The sequence below is a fragment of the Bufo bufo genome, chromosome 7, assembly GCF_905171765.1.
Source record: "Bufo bufo chromosome 7, aBufBuf1.1, whole genome shotgun sequence".
In the NCBI taxonomy this organism is placed as follows: domain Eukaryota; kingdom Metazoa; phylum Chordata; class Amphibia; order Anura; family Bufonidae; genus Bufo; species Bufo bufo.
This window is the reverse complement of record NC_053395.1, coordinates 40,282,953-40,306,636: the sequence shown is the minus strand read 5'-3', so window position 1 is coordinate 40,306,636 and position 23,684 is coordinate 40,282,953. Positions and strand designations below refer to the sequence as shown.

The following is a 23,684-nucleotide window of genomic DNA, read 5'->3' as shown; positions in this document are numbered from 1 at the left end:
CCTGCTCACGACAGGAACGTCTTTGGGGCCTTTAATGGGTGGTGAGAACATGTGCAGGAACCTCTCTGGGGCCTTTTATGGGTGTGAGAACCTGTGCAGGAACCTTTCTGGGGTTTTTCTAGGAACCTCTCTGGGCTGAGATGATTATACTACTGGTTCTTGACAACCACCTAATATTAGCCAGTGAGTGACATATCAACATGTCGGTCACTACTTTACGCTGCCCTCAGTGAGGAGAGCATAAAGTTGATGACAGGTTCCCTTTAAGAGTATTCAACCCCGAAACATGCACTTTTGTAAAAAAAAACTCCTAAACAAAATATAGATCTTTACTTTAAAAAGATGCATTAAAAACATGTCCATAAGCTATATGGACGGCACTATAGTACTATAAATGAGGCCCCTCTGGTCTACAGCTTTTATCCTGAAACAGCGCCTCCCTTGTCCATTGTCTATGTTTAGTATTGCAGTTTAGCTCCATTTACTTGAATGGCGATGTGTTTCAATACCAGAGTGGATAAGAGTAGGGGCATTTTTTGAGCAAAGGGGACCCTTTTATCTAATCCTGATCAACCCTTTAGGACTCTAGTGCCACCAGCTAACATCTAGAAAGACCACTATCTTGATTTATAGCCTTGTCCCTCGAATGTAGTCTTGAGTTTCTTCTGTACCCCTTCATGACTTAACATCATGGTTTGTCACCTTTCCAGGCAAAATGTGGGGAATGAAGCAAATGAGGAGGAAGAATTCTTACCTACTGGAGAAGCTCATGCAGACTCCTATCCAAACTGGTTAAAGTTTCATATTGGGATCAATCGATACGAGTTATATTCCAGACAGAACCCAGCTATAGGAGCCTTACTGCAGGATCTTGGCAGCCAGAAGATTACCAGCGTTGGTAAGTCACTTATAGATGATATCATATATTTCCTGCATTTACTTCTATGTTCTATAAATGGACATTGAGGAGGACACAGAAGACACACCAAAGGGTTCCCACCTCCTGATGCTGGTTCTGCCAATATGGTCACCATTCATGGCAGTGTAGCAGAGGACATTCCCAAGGGCATAAGCTGACCTTTCTCCTTCCCCATAGGCCCTTAGATCTGTCTATGAGGAACATACGACCAACAGTCATTCCTATCAACCAGCTTGATATGTTCTTGATCTACCTCATCGCCTGCTGAGGCTGGCTTCATTTGGCTTCAGATCCCTTCCTCACATATTGAGACCTGTCCACATTGTCTCCCTAGTAACAAGGGGATCGGTAAAGCCCAATTTTTAGTTTATTCATACTTTTCCAGGAGGAATAACGGTGGAATAAAACAGTTCTACAAATGGCATTTATCATGTAGAGAAAGTGAATACAAGGCACTTACTAATGTATTGTGACTCTCTATATTGTCTCCCTTGCTGGCTTGATTCATTTTTTCATCTCGTTATACACGGCTTGTTTCCAGGGGTTACGACCACCCTGCAACGCAACAGCAGTGGTCATGCTTGCACACTATAGAACAAAGCTCCAGCCTTTCCTCTCTGCAAAAACAAAAGAAAAGTTAGTCAGCACATTCTCAGGATAGGCCATTAATTTCAGATGGGTGAGGTCCCGACACCTGGCACCACTACTGATCTATCCTAAGGTTAGGTTGTCGATATTCTACTCTCTGCAAACCCCTTTAACAATTTTCAACAAATCAGCCGAGTGTTAGTTTACTCTTACAGATCCCACCCGGGTTGTCACCCAGCTGTCCCCTACTTCTGGATGGTAAAAAATACTTCTAAATACTACCACTGATACTACGCCTTCCATATAATCAGGCAGGTTTACTGTTTAGCTCCCAATGTAGCAGTTATATGGGCAGCCATGTTGATTTCCCCCCATCTATGAAGTAGGCGGACTGCCGAAGCGGCTGATATGTGCTTACAATTGGGATTTATTCATAGTAGAGCTCTTGGAGGACTCAACACATCCATGGTTTCAATGAGAACAGTGTAATGCTTTGTTTCCCCTGGGGAGGCGCTGCAGGGAAATCAAATATTTACTTCCAAGCTATCCCAAAGATTTCAGCTGATGCCAATAGGGCACCCTGTGATCCGCTAGTCGTCCAGTACATTCTGACAACTGTAAGATCCCTATTTTTTTTTTTACGACTCACGGTAAATCATATCAGTAGTCGGGAATACCTAGCGATCAGTCAGGCAATTACCTCCATTAGTCTCACTGGCGGTGCTTTGATGAGATGCGTGTTTTGTTGCTATGGTTTGTATATGATGAAATCCTGTGCTGACAGCAGACGCTCAGCGTCCCGGCAGGTGTTGTCTTCTGCTCAGATGCTGCTATTTGTCATATCTCTGCAGAAATCTGTTCAGTAGGCCTCTGCATGTCCCGGCCGCCTCTCTGGAATGCCTTGTGCTAGGTTACCTTTTGCGCCTATGGTGTTTATATCCCTCCTCAGTAAATTTTGTCATTTACTGAGGTGTAGTGTGAAAAGGAGGATGAGATCTTGGACGCTGTCTTGCATCTCGGATCTGTCGACCACTGCCTGTTAATGACGCTAAGTGAATCAACCACACGTTTAGCTGTGATGTCACCGGGGGGGGGGGGGAATATCCAATTTGTGTCAGTTCAACTTGCATTAAAAAGTTTCTGCACAGAGGTATGTTGACATTGAGAGCTGCAATGAAAGCCCTTCCTAGGTAAAATGGAGGGGAGGAAGGGACTGTCCATGATTAGAAACAGTGCCACCTCTGTCCACGGGCGGTATTGCAGTTTAGCTCTCACTAAAGTGATCTGGGATGAGCTGCAATTCCAGACACAGCCTATAAACAAGTGTGGCGCTGTTTCTGGAAAAGAAAAAAAAAATCCTGAACAATCCCTTTAAATCCCACCCATCTGATGACATCATTGCTTTCACCTTCCCTTTGCAGCCTCAAACCTCCCCTCCCCAACTGGGATCAGAATTGTAAAGGTGACCATACATTTTTAATAGATGCTGGCCAAATGCTTGCTCAGCTGACAGCTATTCCTCCCATGTACATGCATGCTCAGTTTTGGCTGGGAGTGCATGTATTTTCAATAGGGGAAAGGGAATCAGCAATTTACCTGCCTTGAAAACAAAAGGATCGGCCATGTTGAAATTCAGCATGCACAATCCTTTTTTCCATAGAACTCATCTGTCAGTCCCAGTGGCGTAGCTAGAAATGACTGGGCCCCAGAGCAAATTTTTGAATAGGGCCCCCCTCCCCCAGTAATTTTTTCGCAACCCCTTCCTTTCTTGCCGCCCCCATTCCTGTGGCTAGTAAAGACCGCTCTCTCAGACCAGGGCCGGCAGCTGTTCCATCCATTTTCTACACTGTCTATTCTGTCACTGTATATCATTTCATTGTGTAATACTGTTGAGGGGGCCCTGACTGAATCTTTTAGTCCTCCTCCTCCTTGATGGGCCCCTTCTGGGTCAGGGCCCCAAAGCAGCCGCTTCCCCTGCTTCCACTATAGCTACGCCCTTGGTCAGTCCTTATGAGTATGGGCATCTTTTTGGCATCGGTGCATAACCCACCATGGGTCTGGCTGCCGACCCCCTTGGATCTTATCCCCAGTAGAAGCTGAGGTTGGATGCATGTTCCCTGCATAGGGACCAAAAAACTCTTTCCATGGCCCGCATATTTCCTAAAAGGTGAGATGGGCACAAACCTTTAAAAGGGAAAAGCATCGTTGCTTTCTTCTAAGAAACAGCGCCGCACCTGTCCATAGGTTGCATCTGGTATTGCACTTCACCCCCATTCACTTCAATGGAGCTGAGCTGCATTACCAGACCCAACCTATGGGAAGGTGTAGCGCTGTTTCTGGAAGGTATCAGCCATGTTCTTCAAGATTTTTTAAGTAGGATCTCCCACAGTCCTATCTCAAGGATAAACTCAGCTCTGCTACATGTCTCGAGAATACGTGGATCACATTAATAGTAATCCTGATATTTGAGGCTTCGATTGACGTGTCCAGCTATTGTAGGGGGTGGTCCCGGCTGGAGGCAGTTGTGTTGTGGGCAGAACTTGATCTTCTCTCTCACCAAAAATCCCAATGGCGGAGAGCAGCGAGTGGCGGTCACATGAGGTCCCTGACAGCGGCTTTCTCCATCTGGTTATCTGCTCGTTCCCCGCAATATCATAAATAAATATCTTGCTCAATAAAATGTTAATATCTAACAGCTGCTTTCAGAGGGAACGCGTCCACAAAAGAGTCTTTCCAAGATGAGTCATAGCGCGCTGGGCTGAGTTATAACGGAAAACAATACTTTTCTGGATGCTGAACACCTACAGTTTAAATATTTATTATGTGCAGAAGGAGAGGAATGGAAAAAGGGATATAGCAGAGCCGAGTGCGTTAAAGAGACCGCCTGGATCAAGAAAAAGAAAATTCACATTAAAGGGGTTCTCCAGGATAGGTTACCAATAGCTGACTGGTGGGGGTCTGACAACCCCCAGTGATCAGTTCTGCAGCTTCCTCACAATATAACGTGGCTGTGCTTGGTATTGCAGCTCAGCCCCCATTCACTTACATAGGATCGAGTCTGCAGTGCTCACCGGAGCACCACAGCCTTTCAAACAGCTGATTGGAGGGGTGCCAAGAGTAGGACCCCCATCGAGTAGATATTGATGACTACTTCTGAGGACAGGACATAAATAGATAAATCTCTCCTTTAAAGGGGTTGTCTGGGTTCAGAGCTGAACCCGGACATAACCCCATTTTCACCCCTCTGGCCCCTCTAACATGAGCATCGGAGCATTTCATGGATGGATCGCACAGGGCAAGTGCTTGCTTGTTGATATTTTCACACTGCTAGGCGGAGGCTTCTGCCTACCAATGTTGCCGGTGACATCACCGGCACTGATGGGCGGAAGCTTTTGCCTAGCCTTCCCCATGGAAGTCACGGATCACCATAAAAAGCCTTTTCCCTGCGCGATTCAGTGCAGGGCAAAGGAGAGCATCGGAGCATGAAATGCTCCCATGCTCATATCAAGGGGGCTGTCTGGGTGAAAATGGGGGTATGTCCGAGCTTAGAGCTCTAAACCCTAACAACCCCTTTAACAGTGAATGAACAGAGCACTTTCATGCTGCCCTCCTTTTCATCCCTTTCAGCTGCAGATCCGCTAACTTCTGAGCCCTTCTTCTATCATCCAAGATGGCCGCAACGCTTCTTAGTGCGTTTGGTAATCCAAAACACTTCCTGCTTGTCCAGGCCTGCTCTTGGATTGGCCAGATCTGTTCACATGAGCAGTGCTAACCAATCAGAGGGCAGCAGGAAGTGCCTCGGATTACCAAAGAGCGTGCGCTAGGTGGTCTGAGAAGTAGCGTGGCCATCTTGCATAACAGACGAGGAACCTTGGAATGGATGGATCTGGAGCTGAAAAGATTAAAAGGAAGGCACCAGGTAAGTGTTCTGTTCATCACCCAGTTAATGTAGGGAGACCATATTTTGGTTTTCAAAAAGGATGACACTGGGAGCAGGAAGCTGTCATTAGTAATAATGCGACCCCCCTCCCTCCCCTTGAACTGGAGGGTGGCTTTTTCTTTTTGATTTGGCCTAGCACATTAGGGCAGTTTTACTAATCCTGTCTAATAGTCAAACAGTTTAAAGAGGCACACCTTTAGACTTTCCAGTCTAAGTTCATACCACCTATTGTGCCAGAATTTTGAGAGGAAATTGTGGTATCATTTTGGCGCATGCACGCGACCGTATGTATTTTGCGGTCCACAAAAAATACAGATGATGTCCGTGTGCATTCCGTATTTTGCGGGACGGAACAGCTGGCCCATGATAGAACAGCACTGTCCTTGTCTGTAATGTGGACAATAATAGGACATGTTCTATTTTTTTGCGGAAAGGAAATACGGACATACGGAAATGTAATGCACACAGAGTAACTTCTGTTTTTTTTGCAGACCCATTGAAATGAATGGTTCCGTATAGGGTCCACAAAAAAAACGGAACGGACACAGAAAGAATATACGTTCATGTGCAAGAGGCCTAAGCCAAACTCCTTGCCCGCTAAGCCATGCCCTCTTAGTAGCCACACCAAAAAAGTGTCTAAATGTGTTGCAAAGCATGTGCATCAACTTTGGTGCATTGACTCGTAACTCTTCCCCATTTGCCTTCATGATTTAGATAAATCTTGTAAACCTACAGTTATTGCATTATCTTAGCTCGGAGCCATCAAACACTTAAATAATGCAGCCCCTAAAGAATTAAACGACAAATTATTTAAAAATGCCTTATTTGCTAAATGACTGTGCCCTTTATTCAGCACATACCGTGTTCCCTGATCCCGTCTGGGTAGGCAGATTGGAACAGTGGTTAGAACTGACCCAATTTCCTCTTTCTTTACTGTCTTATCCAGTCTCCAGTATCACTCAGAGGGGGTGGGTGGGGGGTGTTTCAGCACGGCAGGTGGCATGTTTGCACCCAAGTTGTCTGCCAGTGTACAAAACATCCTTTTTGTCAAAATGAACCAGACATGGATCCGTAAGGATTTTCACACCTAGTTCTGCCATTGCTGATGGTGCCCTATCATGCCAATGACGCTGTCTGCCTGCCTACCATCATATTCCGTGCTGTATGGCTGCTGCTGCCACCACTGATGCAATTGCTATTCCCTGCTGCTAATACTTCCATTACTCCTACTGCCACTACCATTACCCCTACACAGCCACCACTACTACTACTACCGCCCAAACACCACCAAGCACAAATCTACTCCCTTGTCTGTTTCATGCTGTTCTACCACTGCTGATACTACTGGTGCTGCCAGTTATTACCCATACACAACTTACCCTTTCCACATCCACACTGAATAAAAGGGAGAATGTATCCAGGCTTGTTCAACTTCAGAACAGGCCACTAATTTTTATGACAATTAACACTTGTGTGTGTATAAATACAAGCAGACATTCTGCCCCCTTTAAACATAATTTTTGAACACTTGTGCAGAAAAAGTCACTGTTTCTCATGACATTAACATGTCTGTGTATAATAAGGGGAAGGGATCTGCTTTCGATAAGGCATATTTTTGGACACTTGGTCCTAACAAGCCACAGTTTTTTCCCCCCCATAACACCGTGTGTGTGTAAACACCAACTGCTTCCCATAGGGGACAATTATTGGAAATTTTCTAATATTAAAAAGCATAAAAATGTGACGGCACAGCGTATTTTTAAACACTGTGGTTGTTCTCATCATCAACGATGCGTTTACACATAGCTGTATATGTTAGAGTCACTTTGACATTATTTGCTATTGCTGTCATTGTGTGGAGGGGATTAAGAGCATACATTTGTAAAACATTTTTAAAAAGAGAAAATGACACGATATAAAAAAAAATCTAAATTCTAGGAGACCTTAGAGTGTCATATACCAATTTTCAGGCCAAACAGAGGACTTTTGATTCAGGTAAAATCAATTTGGTCACAAATTGAATTTTTTTAAAAATTCACAAATCTGACACAAAACGAATTTCAACAAGATCGATATTCCAAGATTTAACCTACTTGGACAGACCGTAAAAATGGCTACCAATATTCCTTGTCCCAATGTGCACTCTCTCAGCTGTAGGCCTACATTTTCTCCATACCAAAAATGATTTCATCATACTTACCAACATTTTTGTAATCAGGAACCCCGGAACTCCCATTTATGAATGACCCGGGACAATCCAAATTTGCTGGGATTCTCTGAAAATTAGCAACTTCCTACAAATTTGGGACTGTTGGCAACTATGCAATAGGGTGTCCAGTTTTGCCACCCAGGTGGGAATGACCTACTGTTTGCTTCCTAATTCATGTTCTTTCTATGACCCCCTAGGCCAGTTCCATTCTAAAAATGCAGACAGGAGTCCCCTGCACAGGTTTTTATCACCCAAAGGGGATCAGATCATTGAGTGATGGGTCCCCTCTCTCCAAGAGCCCATAGCTAAAACTGTATAGTCTACCTCTACCTCTAAGCCAATGGTGTGTAGAATTCAATGATGATAGATAAAAAGAGCAGTGGTCTAAAACCTACGGCTCTCCAGATGATAGGAAACTACAACCTCCAGCATTTCCCAGCAGCTCTAGAGCCACAGGTTGGAAAACCATTGGTGTTGAAGCATGTAGCAATACAAAACACAGACTTGGCAACAGCTTCTTTACATCACACGTAGGTGTTTACTAGCACATAGCTGTTTGTATATTTTGCTTGTTTTTAGTTTCATAACTGTGGAGGTTCACATAGTTCATCCAGCGTCTGCTTCTCGCTCATGGCAGCGGGCTGGCTATTTATAAATGTAAAGCACATATTTTATATCAGTGGTGTCTATTTAAGTACGTTCCCACTTTGTGGTTTAGTCAATGACTTAGTGTTTTTAAAACCACAGTACGGGAGGAGGGATAGCGAGAAGGTTCATGTAGATGGGGTTTGGCAGCAAAATCATAACATTGGGAAAACATGCAATGGTCAAAAATAGGATTAAATTCTGTATAGTGGACCTAAGTACAGTATAATATTGCAACACAGGTCTCTTACACAGATGTAAACAGCAAAAACATATGGACTGAAAATGAATAGGATGAATCCAAAAGTCCAGCATAACTTAAAGTAGTTGTCCCATTAAGACAACTTATCCTCTATCCCAAGCAATTGGGTCTTGCTGATCATGAGAATGGGTGCCTGTGCTCCCCCATTGGAATGGAGCGGAGTACTGCCATTCTATTTAGCACTATGAGGATCACAGAGATACCTGAGCGGATGGAGCTCCACGCCAAACAAGCAGCATAAGTCCCCATTCTAGTGATCAGTGGGGGCCTCAGTTGGACCCCCGCTAATCGGACACTTATACCCAATGCACATGCTGAATATCTGAAAACCATCAGCATGCTCCTTTTTCCATGCCCCAGATGTCTTCCACTTGTCCGGTACAATGTCTTTTTTACTTGTGAAAATCTACATGTAGAATCTGCGCAAACCCATCATGTCTGACTTCACCTTTACATGGTGCTAAAATTGATGGGATGTCCACCTAACACCAGAGAGAGAGAGATTCATTGTAGCCTACCTCTGCTCCTGGTAATTGATGGAGGTTATGAATTTTGGGACCCTGCACTCTCTTTTATCAGAGAATTTCCTAATAGGCAAATCATGCAATCCTTTTAGCTATTGTATATATACATGTCGAAGAAATAAAATGGTGGAGGCCATAGATTATATGCCAAAGTATTTTGGTTGGCACGGAAGCTTAGCCTTGCTGTATTTCAATATTAGGGTCTTATTTCGTGACTATATCAACTGCGAACAAAAAGAATTGTTCCAGATGTCCAGAAGATTGGACTCTTTGATGTGTTGAGAACATCATTGGCAATGGAGAAGCCTTTGATTGGGTAGAGACCATAATAATTTAAGTTACCGTGTAAAGCTGGCTTTAGTTATTGGTTTTCCTTGGTTGTCCTCTCGGGGTAGAGATGCCAGTGTAAGGCATCATAAGGGAGAAAACGGTCTAGTGCCACCAATAGGAAGTTAACCTGTATGTTTAACCCATTAAAAAGCCCTGAAATTGGACTTGGGATATCAGCCAAACCAATCTCTTTGAAAAGGAAGACACCCATTTGTAGACTGTATTTTTTTTTATCCTTCATCAGAACAGAGCAGGGTACTGGTTGGGATTTATGAAAGCATTATCTGTTCCTATTAAAGGGGGTTGTCTAGGGGGACATTTTTATGGAGAGCCAGGATAGTTTAAGCATAAAAAATGATTATTATCATTATTCACCTCAACGATCCACCAACACTGCTGTTCCACCACTGCTTCCCAGGCCCTGCTGCTTTCCAGTTCCCGGTCTGGTCTAGACACATAGGACAAAGGAAATCACTGGAAATGTTTGTTCAACCAATCACTGGCCATAGTGGTAATTCTGCTCAGATAACTACAGATAAGTACTTTTCAGAGAACTACATAAATAACAGCAAAATAATAATCTTCAAAGCTGACTGTGAGATGTATCTACTTGTTTCTTGCAAATTTAACTTATGAAATGAGGAGGGAGCTGGAGCATGCATGGGGCAAGCGGCAGGGATTTGGCTTCTGTTTGCGAATAACATCCAACCAGCAGCTTCTTTATTGAGTACACAATATTGTCCTCCTATTGAAAGGTGGAGAAAGCGTCGGCTCCAAACTTGTTGTAAAACATCATGAAATATGGTTATCATTGATTTCTTTATGGAGAAGAGCGGCCATAAACCTGCCCAGAACCAGCAGATGAATGGCCATTGCCATGATGAATGAACAAGAGGGGCCTTTCAGTGTAATGAACAAAAGTGGTCTGAATCCTGAGATGTTTCTCGCTGTGGGAATAAGAAGTAGTCTCCTCTCAGAAAGGCTCAGGAGGGATACCTCTTCTACACGTTGTCTACGCCTTGTCTACGCCTTTGTCCCATAGGTAGCAATAGTTCAAGCACTATGTAAACATCTAAGGCCTGGAACTGGTTTTGAAGAACTGGTTTTGTCTCTCTTGGCAAGAAGTACCCTGAAAAGTTGAAATGTAAAAAGTTCTAAACAGCAATGTAATCTAATGGTCAGATGTACTAAAATGGCCTTTTTCAGAGCACAACCAACTATAAGACAGATTTCCAAGGAAACTATAAAATCTTGACTTGAAAAACACCCTGTACCTACTGTACCTCAAGAACCAACCACAGTCATGAGCTTAAAGGGTTTGTCCAGAATGCTTCTCTTTCCTTATAAATTGTTCCACTCCTGCTCTCGGGCTGTGTCTGGTATTGCATACAAATGGATAGGGCAGAGCGGTGCTGTTTCTTGGGACAAAAAAAACAGACCCTTTTTTATAACCATGGAAAACGTTTTTAAAAAGATTTTCCGGTACTTAGATATTGATGGTCTATCATCACAATCGGTCATCAATAACAGATTGGTGTGGTCAGACACTTAGCACTCACTACAGTCCCCTGTTTCTCCAATTCACCGGAAACTATACAGTGGACGGAGCCGGAACACAAGGTGCCACTCATTGTGTGGTGGCCATGCTGAGGTACTACAGGTCAGGTCCTGTTCAAGAGAATGGTAGGTGAGCTTCAGTACACAGTGGATGGAGCTTTCCTGAGGAGAGGTCATTAATATCTAAGTCCCAGGAAACCCCTTGAAGATGACAGAATGGGACCAAACCTAGAGATACTTACAAGTTACAATATAGAAGTACCAACTTTTGCCGCAAAGAGTGACTTACAGAATATTCTCAATTTTATGTGGTGCCCCCTACTACAGTTAATGTAGGGGTGATGATAGGGCAGGTATCTATGCAGTACTGAAAGAATAATGGTCATAGTAGTATCTATACAACAGTGTCAAACTTACAGGGATAATCTGCTAATACTGTATTGAAGGTCTATCCTTAGGATAGATGATCAACATCAGATGGATGTGGGGCAGCTCCTGGCACTCCTGCCAATCAGTTTATGGAAGAGGTCCCCTCATTATTTGGCAGGTACAGCTCCATGCTATTGGTGGTGGCTGTCAATCCCAGGGAATTGCAGACACAAAATCTATTACCAAAATGTATGGTTCCTTCAGTTAATTGGATGCTGAGAGTCAGACCCTTACCAATCTGACGTGGATGGCCTATCCTTAGAGTAGGTCATCAATACTGTCTTAGAAAGTCCATGGCACCCATTTGAATTACTATGATTATAACTACTTTATGACCTTGGCCAATATCTTATGAGGACAATTAATCAACGTATATATCTTTGGAGACTGCATGGTCACCAGAGGTCCCCGAAACACAGGACAAACCTAGACACTTCACAATGGTGTCACCTTGGTCATTTTTAGCCCCATGGTGCCCGTACTGCAGGGATTGCCAATCAACCACATCAAGCTTTATGTTAATAGCTCATTCAATTCTAATCTTTCCCTTTTAGATCTCTCCTAGGATATTGGCTAACGCCTACACTCTCTTTAAATTGCTATATTATGTTGGGAATAATTTTATTACTATAGCTACTGGCACCCTACACTTATCCTAGGGCCCGCTAGACTCTTTAGAAGTGCCCCAGAGGGACTGTAGTCAAAGGGGAAAAACATCATCTCGATGGTTGCAGTGGGTTTTGTAGCAGCTGGTTCAGACACCACAAAAATCAATGATCTCAGGAGCCTGGGTAATATGGTTACTCTATGTAATAACCCTCCGAGGAGGAATTTTCCGGGGTTTGGAAATGCAATGTAAAGTAAAACGTTGCTATTAAGGAAATCTCATATGCTGTCTCCGAGAAATTTTTGTCTACATGCAGTCATAAAAGTGCTGCAAAAATGAGGATCATAATTATTTGCTGGTTATGTAATCTCGTCACAGTTTCCATGTACTGGATTTGGCTGACCTTACATCCTCTCCTGAAGAAGGGACGTGTTATGTGATACTTGTATTAGACCAGTGTAGTTCTTGAACTCCGAACCTGTCTTTTCAGTCTGTACGGCAGAGTACGAATGTTTTCTGACCAAATTCTAATCTGATTTTAATGCCTTAGGCTCAAAGGAACCAGTTGCTGTACAAAACATACAAGATAATATGTAGAAAATGACCTGTTTGACTAGGTTTTGTTCAATAGGTGCAGAGGATAAGGTGTCACTACTCCCAGTTCTGGATAATAGTGGTGAGAGTAATTTAAAGGGAAATACACATGATCGCATTTGAGGTTTCTAGGTACATCCAGTTCTAGTGTGTACAGTAAAGGTGCCCATACACACATGAGTAAATTTGGCCAAAGCTGCATATTTCAGCAGGATCTGCCGGCAATGTCATGTGTAGGTATGGTGCCCTCTTGGTTTGCCAATGCTTGATGTTGAGGGAATTTCAAGGCCCATTCCTTTTGTTCTTTAAGGGGTTCTCTAGTAAAAATGATTATTTAGTAAGCCCTCTGTGCTGCCTCCTGCATGTCCATCTTCCGGTCCCCGTGGTGTTTACATTTGCTGAAGAATGGACATGTTTGCATGCTCCTCTGCAGCCATTGACTGGCTTCAGTGGTGACATGGCCACCCATCAAGTATGTGACCATACCCATGTTGTGGCAGATGAAAACACCATCGGGACTGGAAGAAGAAGATGCTGGAGGCACCTTACAGAACCGAAGCATCGAGGAACAGGTAAGTATAATCCTTTCAGTAGGGCAGACAGGCTATGGGTCCTTGCTATATAATAATGTTTCCTGTAGAACCCCTTTAAGGGCCGTCTGGGGACATCTTACTCCCCTCTCCCCCATGAGAGCACAGCCGTGCCTACTGTACACTGCGTGCAGAATTATTAGGCAAATGAGTATTTTGACCACATCATCCTCTTTATGCATGTTGTCTTACTCCAAGCTGTATAGGCTCGAAAGCCTACTACCAATTAAGCATATTAGGTGATGTGCATCTCTGTAATGAGAAGGGGCGTGGTCTAATGACATCAATACCCTATATTAGGTGTGCATAATTATTAGGCAACTTCCTTTCCTTTGGCAAAATGGGTCAAAAGAAGGACTTGACAGGCTCAGAAAAGTCAAAAATAGTGAGATATCTTGCAGAGGGATGCAGCACTCTTAAAATTGCAAAGCTTCTGAAGCGTGATCATCGAACAATCAAGCGTTTCATTCAAAATAGTCAACAGGGTCGCAAGAAGCGTGTGGAAAAACCAAGGCGCAAAATAACTGCCCATGAACTGAGAAAAGTCAAGCGTGCAGCTGCCAAGATGCCACTTGCCACCAGTTTGGCCATATTTCAGAGCTGCAACATCACTGGAGTGCCCAAAAGCACAAGGTGTGCAATACTCAGAGACATGGCCAAGGAAAGAAAGGCTGAAAGACGTCCACCACTGAACAAGACACACAAGCTGAAACGTCAAGACTGGGCCAAGAAATATCTCAAGACTGATTTTTCTAAGGTTTTATGGACTGATGAAATGAGAGTGAGTCTTGATGGGCCAGATGGATGGGCCCGTGGCTGGATTGGTAAAGGGCAGAGAGCTCCAGTCCGACTCAGACGCCAGCAAGGTGGAGGTGGAGTACTGGTTTGGGCTGGTATCATCAAAGATGAGCTTGTGGGGCCTTTTCGGGTTGAGGATGGAGTCAAGCTCAACTCCCAGTCCTACTGCCAGTTTCTGGAAGACACCTTCTTCAAGCAGTGGTACAGGAAGAAGTCTGCATCCTTCAAGAAAAACATGATTTTCATGCAGGACAATGCTCCATCACACGCGTCCAAGTACTCCACAGCGTGGCTGGCAAGAAAGGGTATAAAAGAAGAAAATCTAATGACATGGCCTCCTTGTTCACCTGATCTGAACCCCATTGAGAACCTGAGGTCCATCATCAAATGTGAGATTTACAAGGAGGGAAAACAGTACACCTCTCTGAACAGTGTCTGGGAGGCTGTGGTTGCTGCTGCACGCAATGTTGATGGTGAGCAGATCAAAACATTGACAGAATCCATGGATGGCAGGCTTTTGAGTGTCCTTGCAAAGAAAGGTGGCTATATTGGTCACTGATTTGTTTTTGTTTTGTTTTTGAATGTCAGAAATGTATATTTGTGAATGTTGAGATGTTATATTGGTTTCACTGGTAAAAATAAATAATTGAAATGGGTATATATTTGTTTTTTGATTAAGTTGCCTAATAATTATGCACAGTAATAGTCACCTGCACACACAGATATCCCCCTAAAATAGCTAAAACTAAAAACAAACTAAAAACTACTTCCAAAAAGATTCAGCTTTGATATTAATGAGTTTTTTGGGTTCATTGAGAACATGGTTGTTGTTCAATAATACAATTAATCCTCAAAAATACAACTTGCCTAATAATTCTGCACTCCCTGTATATGTGTGTGAGGGAGTCTGTAACAATAGCATTTGATCGATTCTACAGCTATTGAAGTCCGTCCTTTCGAAGTTTCACCAGATCCAACTTTAGATAGGTTGGTGCTGTGTGCGGTAACTTCTCGACATCGCCCACATTTTAATAAACAAGGAAATTCAGCTGAATGCCATGCAGATGCTTTTCCACTTCAGACACCAACTGTAAGACCAGAAGGGCAAGCTCTTACTCAAAGCTTCAGGGACAGTAATGATAGGGGATGGACCCTGAAGGCACTTATACTGTAGGTTGCACCTCCCTAAGGAGTCCCATCAAAGGCAGAAGAACATTTAATACAGTGTTGCAGAGAATAGTCTTCTGAAGGAATAACATATGTTTAAGAGATGATAGCATCTACATAAAATAATCTATTAAAAAGGCCTCATTGGGAACACTCGCAATAACAGGGTGACCAACTTTTGAAATGGGCAGAGGATATCATCAATTTAAAGGGGTTGTCTCACTTCAACAAATAGCATTTATTATGTAGAGGAAGTTAATACAAGCCACTTACTAATGTATTGTTATGATCCCATATTGCTTCCTTTGCTGGCTGGATTCATTTTTCTATCACTTTATACACTGCTCGTTTCCACCCTTCAATCCAGCATGCTTGTACACTATAGATAAAAAAACCTAGCCTATCCCGACCACCAGAGGGGCAGGCGTTTTTTACTATAGAGTGCAAGTACAACCACCACTGATGGATTGCAGGGTGGTCGTAACCATGGAAACGAGCCGTGTATAATGTGATGGAAAAATGAGTCCAGCCTGCAAAGGAGACAATATGGACAATCACAAATCATCAGTAAGCGCCTTGTATTAACTTCCTCTACATAATAAATATTATTTGTCAAAGTGAGACAACCCCTTTAAAGGATTTAATCAAAAATCCTTGTCTTGCTAATTAAGTAGTGAAAAAAAATACTAAAGGGGTTCTCTGAGACTGGGAACCGATGCATATATAAAAAAGACTCACCTGTCACAAATGTTCTAGGTTCGGCGCAAAACTCTTATTTCTGCTACTTCTGGTTCTGTTTACATGAATGCCACCGCTGCCAGTCAATCCGTGGTCTGAGTGGTGACAGTGTGTGACTATGCACTCATTGATTGATCAGCATCAGCGGTGTGCATTTAGATGGCACGTTACAGTTCTGGTCCAGCCGGGGTCAGAAGTAATGGAGATGGTAGCTTGGCACTGGACCTGGACCACTGGTGACGGGAGTTTTTTTGGGGGGGTTTAGTTTATCACCATGGCTTGGCCCTTCCCTGTTCCCAATCTTGGAGAAGCTGTTTAAAGAAATATCCCACCATGTTTTTTCTCAAACATATGATTAACATGACAGAAATGAGTTGTCTTAGCACTGCTAAGCCATCTCAACCCTTTTCAATTTCAGTTGAGCATACGACCTGAGAAGTCTGAGACAAACTGGTTGCTATGGTATTGTTGCCTGACAACTTTGCTGCTTTGCTGTAGTTGTCAGGCAGTGTATTCATAGAAACCAGTCTGGCTCAAACGTTCAGATCAAGGATGGTTTGTCACTTTGCTGACAGCAATGATGAGAGACAGTAACGTGTCCTGGTGAGACTAGGGTAGGCAGTGCAAGACATGGACTCCTTGGACACATCAAAGTAACTTATTCTCAGGGCCCAACCCCCATATCGTCAATAGTCTAATCTAGGTTCCAAATGAAACGTAGACCCTAGAGGCAGATGATTGGCTCCAAAAACAGCTTCTGGACCTTTGAGGACTACTATTGTATCAGAGACTGGGACCATCAGAGGAATCTCTAGACCTTTGGTGTGCCAATCTAGCTTGGAGGTTATGATCAAAGTCTGTGGAGGCCATTAGCAAAACATAAGCGAGTTTATGTTTGAAGGGAGAAATTAGAAACTGAATAACAGTCTAGTGCGGAAATAATGCCACCATAAAGGTGTTCATGTAACACCACCATACAGTACTTACATGGTAGTGCCATGGATTGAACAGGTAAAAATTACATGTGGTGCAGAAACAGTAATAACCAACATAAATGGCTTCCTATCAATCCAAATGTAAGGTCTGCAGGCCTGTAGACCTGTTTATTGTTATATACTGACCGCATATCTGCCCAAATCGCTGTGTAACCAAGCATATTTGTCAATCAAGACTCTAGGTAAGATGGGTGTCAATGCCCGAGGGATCACTAAGGACAAGAATTTTTCTTTTTGCATAGCTTTTCCAAAAACATATATAACTATGAAACAGACAATGAATTTTACTGACTATTGTTTTTTACTAAGGGGGAGAACGATGTTCCGGTCTAAAGAGGAAATTCATTTTCAGGGCCCATGAGTGATTAATGTGAACGTAGTGACAAGTAAGGCCATGGTCTTCCTGCAGTGCTGAGAAAGTTTCCAATTTAGCAAATTTAACCAGTCCGACTTGTTATACGTAGGCTGAACAAAGAGTCTTGTGAGGAGATGAAGCTTGATCATCTCTGCAGTTGGGAAATGTGATGTCTGAGGTGCTGAAGGTGTCAAACTGTCACCTCCATGTCACAGATTGTAGCTGCATGTATATTTCATCAAGCTGACTTTTATGTCCTGTCTCTATAACGGGATAAAGCAGCACCTATGTGAGACCTATTCCAGTCTATCAAAAGTCGGGTAAGAAAAGTTACTGCTCTGTTACAGCCAACGGAGATGCCTCATAATTTAAGAATTTCCGATAGTCATGTCAACTTGTCTTCAAGTGTTGTCTTCAAAATTGTATACCAAGATCAATTGCTTACAGCATATTCATTCAGGCACTCACTTAGGCACCTACTCAGGCACTTACTTAGGCAGTTGCTAAGGCACTTAAGGTACATTCAAATTTGCGGCAGCAGCCTGTTGGATTTCACCGGAACCAGAATTGCCGGATTCTACAGTTCACTGACAGATCACGATTTTTGTCCGACCAACAACCGGCATTTGTGACGGATCAGGCAGTCAGATTGTACCCTTACTCAGGCATTCAGTAAGGCACTTACTGAGGCAATTAATAAGGCAGTCAAGCACTCACTCAGGCACTTAAGAAGTCACTTAGGTACTCATTTATGAAGCCACTAAGGCACTTACTCAGATACTTACTTCATCACTCACTAAGGCATTTACGCAGGAACTCACTAAGTTACTTAGCAAGGCACTTAGTCAGTCATTAAGACACTCACTCAAAAACTCATCTAGGCACTCATTCAGGCACATTTTCAGGCTCTCAGTTAGGGATTCCCGTAGGCACACACTAAGGCATCTACTCTGGCACTCATTTAGACACTCACCCACTCACTAAAGGACTTACTCAGGTACTCAGGACTTACTCAGGAACTTTCTCAGATGCTCACTAAGGTCCTTACTCAGGCACTCGCTTAGGCGCTCACTAGAGAACTAACATAGGAACTCACTAGGGCCCTCCCTGAGACACACACATGCTCTTTAACTACTTGCAATTATAACTAAAGCTAACAAAGCTAAACGAAAATGTCTTCCCCACATGATCAGTCATATTCCATAGGACTACCTGTGTTATACACCGCAACAACCTGTCTGTTAACTCGGTCGCGGGTTTCAACCTGTGCAACTTAATGGATGACCACGGACAGTTGTGGAACAGACTTACACTACACGTCAGTAAGCATCTAAAGCTTCAATGTAACCCTGCCCTTTAACAACTTTAATCTCATGCTTCAAAGGCATCAATGCCATACTTAGAAGGCAGTGGAAATTGATAATTTTGCATGACAACAGCTCAATCTTTCCATATTTCTATCTTCAATGGAAATAGAAAAAAAATTAGAGTTGCTGACATTTTGAAAGTTGCATCACACATGACAAATGACATAAACTTTGTATGAATAGTGTGGTGGGCAGTGTAGACAAGTCATCGTTTATCTCTCGCTTAAGTGGAAAAATACTGCCACATCAAACTTCCCTTATACTGTTCTGCAAAGTGTAAAAACAGTGCAATGCCAGATAAAGCAAATAGTACAAATAATAGGTTAAAGGTTTATTTTTGTAAAAATAATCATCATTATCAAAGGTGCTTCACCATCAGTATATCATAATTATAACTGTCAAATCATCATCATCATTAACTCATCACAATCATCATGCAATATTAAATTGAATATCATCAGCATCATTAATTCATCCTCATAATCATCATCAGTTCATCACAATCATCCTCATAATCAGTTAATCCAGGGATGCCCACCCTGCAGCCCTCCAGCTGTTGTAAAACTAAAATTCCCAGCATGCCTGGACAGACTACAGCTATTAGGGCATGCTGGGAGTTGTAGCTTTGCAACAGCTGGAGGGCCGCAGGTTGTTAATCAAATCATCATCACTATCATCATGACCATTACCAACATTATTGATTAGGTTGATTAGTGTTGAGCGAATCAAAGTATCTGAAGTGGACTTCCATCCAAATTTCAGGAAAAACCTCACTTTTCGCGGTAACAGATCAATTATTCCTAAAATGGTGGCTAAAAGAAATAAAAAAAATATTATACTCACCTCACCTACTTGATCGCTGAGAGGCCGTCTTGATTGAAGAAAACCCACCAAAGGACCTGCGGCGAGCGTGAAGACATCACCACGTGATCACGCAGGGGACGTCATGACAGCACGCGGCCAGCGTGATCACGTGGTGACGACTTCACGCTGGCCACATGTCCTTTGGTGGGATTTCTTCAATCAAGACAGGAGTCGACAGCCTCTTCACGATCAAGTGGTTGAGGTGAGTATATATATGTATATATATATATATATATATTTTTTTTTTAAACCCCAGATTAACCCCTGAGCACCTGAATGTGAGTCTCAGGTGCCACGATCAGGTTAAATGATGGGAGGCGGCACGAACACCGTTCCCTGTCATTGTGCCCACTCCATACAATGGAAGTAGTTCATGACAAATTTCTTGACGAAGTTCGGCGAAGCTGCCGAATCGACTTTTTTAAAACTTCGCTCATCTCTAAATATCATAATCACCATCATCTATTTATTCACAATATCATTATTATCATCATCATTACAATCAATTGATCATCATCATCCTCTTTATACCGTCAGTAGCTTCTCAACTAAATTTCCCAATCCAATGGCAGATTACAGTATGGATATAGCACTGGTTAATAATGAGGTAGCAGATGAAATATGAAAGATGCTGCCATATCACAGTCTATGTTGTGTATTTCATAGATTTGCGTCTGTTCTTAGTAGCACACCGCTGTGACCTGAAGGTACGTTCCTTGTGAGACGTGTGCACCTCCCCTGTCGTGCAGGTTAAAACATTTCTAGTATTTGCTTTTTTGCAGTTGGCCTAAGGGTCACTCATTATCGAGTTCACTCGACTGGGAAGTCAGAAAATAAGCAAAATTACCCAAGTACAAACCTTTCCCCAGCTGACATCCCCGTTGCCATTCTACAAGACACCTCAATGGCCTTCATTTTCTAATTATTTCCACTTATCCTATGGGGAGATTCTGGGAATGTAATAGAAAACATAGGTCAATAGATGCACTGAACCACAGGAGATCACCCATAATGAAGCAGTAATTAAAGCGGCCAGACTTATATAACTACGGCACAAGAAGAAAAAAAAACATATTACAATCCATAGGCCTCTCAGTATAACATCTGCAGTGCAGTATAAGAGGTTGGAGAGAAGCGACGTATCTAATCTTTCAGGATACAAATTAATACATTTAGTTTACTAGGAAACTGAGAAGCAAGGTAGCGTCACACTGCCAAAATGTGCTGCATAAGAATGTCACTTAGCTTAAGACTTCATAGGTTGTTTGAGCATTACGGGAGATTGAGGTCAACAGCAACTGAAGTGCCAAAGGTCTGGTTCCTTGCTTGAGGCTCTCAGTCATAAGACAAGAAGCTTTAACTCAAAATACTGTACATTGCATTAGCTTGCAAAAAAATATTTGGGCACAGTGCTAACAAAATGTCTTGCCTGGTAGAGCATCTAATCTAATTACAGATCATTTTAATTGGTCTAGACAGTTAAATACAATGTTTTACTTGAGGACATCAGATGGACCCCTTCCATGGTTTAAAAAAAATATTCTGTAGGATCCATGATTTGATTTATTGGCTTCAGCATTCCAGATTATCACATCCAACTATATGGAAAATTCTAGTTCTGGACCTCCTAAGATAATCATAGGGGTGCAGAATACAGATGAGTAGTGTTAAACGAGAATGCTCGGCCGAACTGCTGTTCAGCTCGAGCATCACTATGCTCGGCACATTGCAGTGCTCGGCCGAATACTGCGGGTGCTCGAGTACAATTTAATACACTGAAAGTCAATGGGAGACCTGAGCATCAAAACAGGCACTCCCTGCTCTGAAGAAGAGAGGGTGTCTGGTTCACAAAAAAAGGTTAGAAATTGATGGAAACCCCATCAAAATGGTTTGGAAACAGCATTAAGAGGATGGCTGGATGCGTCTTGGACTCCTATTATCTATGACATACAATAGACAACTACACAAAGGCTATATGCCAAAAGCCAGGTATGTGGAAGCCACCAATCTATCCATGAGACAGATAACAGTCAGCATACATTACAATGGCAGCCTTGTGCACTATGAGACATTCCAAACCAGCTCTCATCTCAGCCTTTTGCATGGAAAATTCACGCCATCTATTGGTTTCATAGTCTTATGACAAGACTATTAGACTATGAGTCTTATGACAAGACTATTAGTCTTGTCATAAGACTATGAAACCAATAGATGGCGCTGTTCATCTTGTTGGGGCGCTAGTGAGTGGGGCATCCTGCTCAACAAAGTCTACACATTGTGTAGCACTCACCCTTTTGCATGGAAAATTAGCAATAAAAATTCACTGAATCCTGAATCCTGACTAAGGGCTCTCAAATAGCAACGCCAGTTCTCTTTGTTCAGCACTGGTAAAGTGTAATTACCCTGAAAGATCTGTTTGAAGATGAGGTTCTAGCTTAACTAGTATCCCAGTTATGCTTCAAAGCCTGTTTAAAAGGTTGGACATTGATTTAGGATAGCTATGTTACTGATGGTGTTGTCAGACACTTACGGTAGCTTCTTTTCATTTTTGAAGGAACACTAAATTACATGTCTACATCCCAGCAAAGTGTTTCATGAACTAGCCTCTCTCCGTCTCTCTGATTCAGGGAGAATTGACTTGTACACAAATTACATTTTTAGAAAAATTCTGTGAATCGAAGCGAATTTCAAGAAGTTTGTTCATCTCTTGTGTAGATGTTGCAGTTCTAGTTTCTGGTCCTTCCTACAGACCCCTCTTCTTCAAATAAGCAAACGGGAGTGTAATTATCATATAAAGGATTTTGCATTAAGGCTCATATACTAGACTTACATGATGTTAATCTGCAATGTTTAGATTTGGTTCCGTGGATCCAATTATTGTTATGGACGTTTTCAATTTCAAATATTCAGTGTTCAAAAGAAAATTTCTTAGATCTTTCATATGTTCTTCGACAGTCTTGATGCTCATGGTCCTGTCACCAGCACTAACCTAGGCCATAGAATATCATCTCTAGATTTTTTGGGTTGTAAATGTGAGACTCCTTCTAGGAATCCAGTGGGCACCATTTTATCCTTTGGTACAAAGACATTTACCCTTGTGCCCAGGTGCCCTGAGAAAGAAGAATATATGTTTACCTAAAAACTCTAGTCATTGCTATCTCCAGACTAGTACCAACAGCAGGAGCTCATATGAAAACATGTCAAGATAAATTAAGTTGTTTTCCCATGACCAGTTCTGCTTCAGAATATAATGGAGAAAGCTAACCACTGACAATAAAAAAAATAAAAGGTAGTACGTAAGTCCACTGCCAGCCCCAGCATCAGGCTAACCTGGGAAGAGACTATGGCTATATAGAATAAACATGCTTGATGTAGGTCTAAATCTAAATGTTCTTTAACATCAACTGTATATGGAAGAATATGGTCATATACTACATTATGACGTAATTTCCTCTTTAAGAGTAAAAGTGAACTGATAACTTTTTAGTACTAATTTCCATAGAGCACAGGCGCAGATTTACTAATTCTGTAGGTGGCATCAACTTAAACCAAATCCATCACAGTGGCTCAGGCTGGATGATAAATGTGGTGTATAACCAGGCACTTTTGGCTAAAGTTATGCCAACTAGAGATGAGCGAATTTCATATTTTAAATTCATTCACTCTTCGTTTGGTGGTAAAAGCAGAATTGGGTTATAGATTCTGTTACCACAGACCATAATGCATTTCTATGACGGAATGCATAACGGAATGCCTTTAGAGACATTCTGTTATTCATTCCATCATAATAGAAGTCTATGGGCTTCAAAACGGATCCGTCCCGTTTCCGTTATGCAGGGGAGTTCTCTATTATGATGGAATGAATAACGGAATGCCTTTATAGGCATTCCGTTAGGCATTCTGTCATAGAATTGCGTTATGGTCCGTTGTAATGGAATCCATAACGCAATTCTTCTTTTACCACCAAACGAAGAGTGAACGAATTTCATAACATGAACTTCGCTCATCTCTAATGCCAACTATTGGCTGAGATTTATTACGACAGAATCGTAAGTCAAAATGGTGCGGTAATTTTGGTCCAAAATGTTGCATCTGAGACCATTCTCCTTCTCCCATTAAGACCTGCACCTTTTCCATCCAACCATCCCCCCTTGGCAAGCTTGGCACAGTGGATTTTATTAAAGCAAGATGTGCCAAATTGCTCCA

The 23,684-nt window shown here is 42.4% G+C and overlaps 1 protein-coding gene across 1 annotated transcript in view; it reads left to right on the top strand.

The window, feature by feature from the left end:
- FAM20C (FAM20C golgi associated secretory pathway kinase) overlaps positions 1 to 23,684 on the top strand; it is a 148,290-nt gene that overhangs the window by 5,458 nt on the left and 119,148 nt on the right. Inside the window, exon 2 of the mRNA XM_040439867.1 lies at positions 711 to 898. Coding sequence (XP_040295801.1) covers positions 711 to 898 — 188 coding nt within the window. The remainder of the gene's footprint in view (positions 1 to 710; positions 899 to 23,684) is intronic.